The sequence below is a fragment of the Sinocyclocheilus rhinocerous genome, unplaced genomic scaffold (assembly GCF_001515625.1).
Source record: "Sinocyclocheilus rhinocerous isolate Xijiao unplaced genomic scaffold, SAMN03320098_v1.1 scaffold1474, whole genome shotgun sequence".
NCBI lineage: Eukaryota > Metazoa > Chordata > Actinopteri > Cypriniformes > Cyprinidae > Sinocyclocheilus > Sinocyclocheilus rhinocerous.
Window position 1 is genome coordinate 71,698 of NW_015655412.1, and position 4,106 is coordinate 75,803.

The following is a 4,106-nucleotide window of genomic DNA, read 5'->3' on the forward strand; positions in this document are numbered from 1 at the left end:
AGAAGAATGTGTGGTATGTGGTCCAACAGGTGCATTAGTTCCTCTCTTTCTCTCTCTCTCACACACACACACACACACACACACACACACCACATAACATAACACATTTACTCCCCTTGCAGTTGGTATGTACACAAACTGTTGTCTTGTTTGTCTCACATATTTAGCAGTGCCATGTAAAAGGACGTCAATGGCAGCTAACCTATGAATGAACATAACCTTCTTACATGACATTAATAAATAGCTTAAAGAATAAGTACTTATTTAGACATGACAGTCCATAATTTTATTTTTCAGCTGTTTACTTTCTGGCATATCATGGTCATTCATTGAGTTTGCCAGATGGTGTTAGGATTTCTGTATTTCAACATCTTTGAACATTTTCAATACTTCCAATGGCCCCATAATTAGATCACACATTCTAACAAACAAAAACCCGAAACAACATTCTCATTACACTTCATCCTTTTTAGAAGAAGCTCTCTGTGACATTCTTGTTGTAGGCTCTAACATTGTCAGAGACAAGAGCGACACGTAAATTATTCCAGAAGAGCGGCTGCACTCGTGGATTCTTGGGCCATGACAGAACTGATTTTTTGCAGAGCCGTTTTCTCATCTGAAGGTATTTGAATTTTGGAAAGAGAAGGTCCAGCAAAACAAGAACTGCAACATCCACTTTCTCATCTAGAAGGCGCTGCTGAACAAGGAGGAAGGCTTGTCGGACGACCCCACTTTCGTGGGAACAGCCATTAGGGCTAGTCAATACAAACACTGTCTTTCTGCTGTTGTAAACGGCCTTGTGGAGATTCTCTATGCATGACACTCCAGGTAACCAGTCGCGTTCCTCTAGACAAAGTCGAAAGCGCCATCTCCCTCTGTTCTCCAATCTCACAACCATCTCCTTGTAGATCCAATCCCTGACTGCCTTGTTACTCGTATCAAAGACCACAAACGCATCGTATTGGTTATCTGTCATGCTGCCGCCATTAACTGGAGTGTGTCCCTTGTGTCCAGTCCATAAAATCTGGATGCAGTACCACAGGTCCCAACCATAGAGATGCTTCAGGAGGGGAATGCTGGTTGCTGCCAATGTCAACCATAAAGTACAGAGGAAAGCAACGCTCCCAAATATCTCCTGGCATGAGTGAAGATCTATTGAGAGGACATTCACACCAGCCAATGACTCTGGATAACCACAGTGAAGCTCTGTGGTGAGGTGTGGGATATTCAAACTAGTTTCTCTGAGAAATTTGGCAAACCCAGAGATAACGCAACTACAAGTAAAAGGATTGGCATGCAGCACGAGCTTGCAGGAGGACTTATTTTTATGCGGCCCAGCAGGACAGAAAGTATAACCTTTATGGAATGACAAAGGAAGAGCCTGCACATCAAGGATCTTCAGCTGGTTGTGGTTAAGCATTAGGTTTTTAAGGTTTATTGCCTGACTAAGGAAAGCCTTTGGGATCGCAACTAGTCGATTGTGACTTAGGTCCAGGCTTACGAGACGGAGCTCAAAATGCATATTAGGTAAGAATGAAAGCATGTTTGAACTAAGGTTCAGGTGGCACAGCTTCTCGAGAACTGAGATGTTGCCCCAAGGGAAATAACTCAGCACATTGGAGTCCATTCTCAGCATCTGGAGGCTCGGAGGCAAGTTTACAATTACCTCTGGGGGGAATGATTTGAGCTGATTTTCAGAAATGTCTAAGTGTGTAAGGTTAGTAAGACCCTGAAAGAAATGTAGGTATTGGTTACGCCTAGAGTCCCACATTATGTCCAAACGATTTCCAGAGAAATCAAGATACTTCAAAGAAGTACTAGTAAGAATGTTAGAGATTCTGAGACCAATGTGATTGTTCGCTAGACTCAGTATTTTAAGAGATGGTAAGTGTGGAAGGAATGTGAAGCGATGTCCCATACCCTTCATTACAAAGTGGAATTCGTTGTTGCTGAGATCAAGAGCTTTTAGTGTGCCACTTATCTCCTGGAAGGCCTTGTCAGAGTACAGGTCAATGCGATTGTGAGCCATATTAAGGTAGGCTAATTTGCTTAGAAGTGTGAACTGCTGGCCATTTAAAGTTTGACTTATGTAGTTGTAGGACAGATCTATGCATACCACTTTTTCCATGCCTCTAAAAGTACTTGCATTCAGCCATGGGATGTTGTTTTGAGAGAGGTCAAAAAACAGGTTTTTAGAGCAGATCTGCTTTTTGAAATGCCACATAGAATAATAAAAAAAACAGTGATCTTCTCCAGAGTCCTGCATAGTGTTCTGCTCTGAGCTCGGTAGGGAGACTTTTTGAGATTGCAAGTTGAGCTGTCTATTGTCACGTTTTTCAAGGGTTTGGTAGTTATTTGGTATGGCTTCAGCAGTGCAGGTTGAAAAACATGAACTGAAAGCAAGCATGTTTTGGGAAAGGCCCACCCACCTTAATGTTCTCAGCTGGCTTATAGCATCCATGCTAACAGAGCAGATGAAGTTCATGCGTAGCTCCAGGGACTCAAGTCTTGGCAGTTTGACCAGAGGTGCAAGGCTGTGGTTTGACAGTACTCTGAAGAATAGTCCACTAAGGTACAACTCTCGTAGAGCCATCATCTTCTCTATGGATGGTGACAGAATTAATTCAGAAAAGGATTTTTGGGGTTCATAGTTATAAAGAAGACTGAGGGACACAACATTCTGGAGCTCTTCATAAAAGGTGCCGTTCTGGATGGCGTAGGCTAAAAAGTTGTCGGATAGATCTAACTCTTGGAGCTTGTGGAGTTGTACGAAGAGATGCTGAGGAATTGTATGCAGTGAATTGCCTCGCAGGCTTAGACTAATTAGAGAGTCCCTTTGATCCAAAAATGCATCCTGGTGCAGAATCAGAGACTGGTTGTTTGGACATGGGAAACAAGGCTCAGAAGCATGGTCACATCTTTGGCAATTCCACCCTAGGTTAAGGTGTCGCAGATGTTTAAGATTTGCAAAGGACTCTTTATTGATATGCATGATCTTGTTCTCTCCCAAGTCTAGGCTTTCTAGTGAAAGTGGAAGATATGGGGGAACAATGGTCACATTGTTGTAACTAAGTGTAAGGTTCAAAAGCTCAGGGAGATCTTGAAACACACGTGGGTCGATAAAGTAAGACTGATAACATGGGTTGGCGTAGAAACAATTCTTGTTTAGCAGTAGTTGTTTTAGTAGCGGTGTACCTAGAGGCTTAACAATATGAAAGATGTGATTAAATTCCAGTCCCAGAATCTCAAGCTGCTTTGGTAGAGGAGGAATGGTCTTCAGGCTGTTCCCTGCTAACTGCAGGGAAGTTAGGTTTTTAAGTCCGCTAAATGCATTAGGATCGATTTTCAGGTTGCATGAAGGCCATCTCTGCTCCTTAAGATGATCTGGTACGCAGTTCCACATCAAGCTGAGATGCTTGAGATTGGCTAATTCAGAAAATGTGGCACCTTTAATGTGGTGTATATGGTTTTCATTTAAGTTGAGTGATATAACAGAGAGGGATGTGAATTTAGGGATGTTAGCAAGACGTCTGCGCTGACAGTCCACATTTATGTGTCCATCCTTGGTAGTGTGAATTTCACATGGATAGAATTCAGGATGTAAAGTTGCAAAAAGATGAAACTGATTCAGCATGAGAGCCAGATACAACATGTGTCCAAACATGGCCTAGAGACAAGAGAACAAGAACATTAGGAAAACAAACAAACAATCAGCTATGCAAGTTAAATGGCATTTACTTTTTAATATGCTATATTCACAAACCTTTGAAAACTGCAAAGTACATTACATGGGCTCAGTGGTGTAATGTAACGAAGTAATAATACTTTGTTACAGTACTTAAGTATTTTGGGAGTGTCTGTACTTTACTTGAGTTTTTATATTTCAGCCAACTTTACTACTACTTTTACTCCACTAAATGTCCTAATTAAATGTATACTACTTTTACGCCGATACATTTCCCCGAAGCATATTCGTTACTTACAACAAAATAGTCAGAAGTCAGAAGAACACAGACTGCAGGAAAGCAGGTTTGACGAATCAGTGGTCTGGTGTTTGCAAGTTAGAATTCTAAAAAACACCTTTGCTCATGTGCAAACAAGTGCGC

General features: G+C 41.6%; 1 protein-coding gene across 1 annotated transcript in view; it reads right to left on the minus strand.

The window, feature by feature from the left end:
- Positions 1–329: 329 nt before the first annotated feature.
- LOC107718264 (toll-like receptor 9) overlaps positions 330–4,106 on the minus strand; it is an 11,307-nt gene continuing 7,530 nt past the window's right edge. Inside the window, exon 2 of the mRNA XM_016525259.1 lies at positions 330–3,667. Coding sequence (XP_016380745.1) covers positions 470–3,664 — 3,195 coding nt within the window. The 5' untranslated portion in view covers positions 3,665–3,667 and the 3' untranslated portion in view covers positions 330–469. The remainder of the gene's footprint in view (positions 3,668–4,106) is intronic.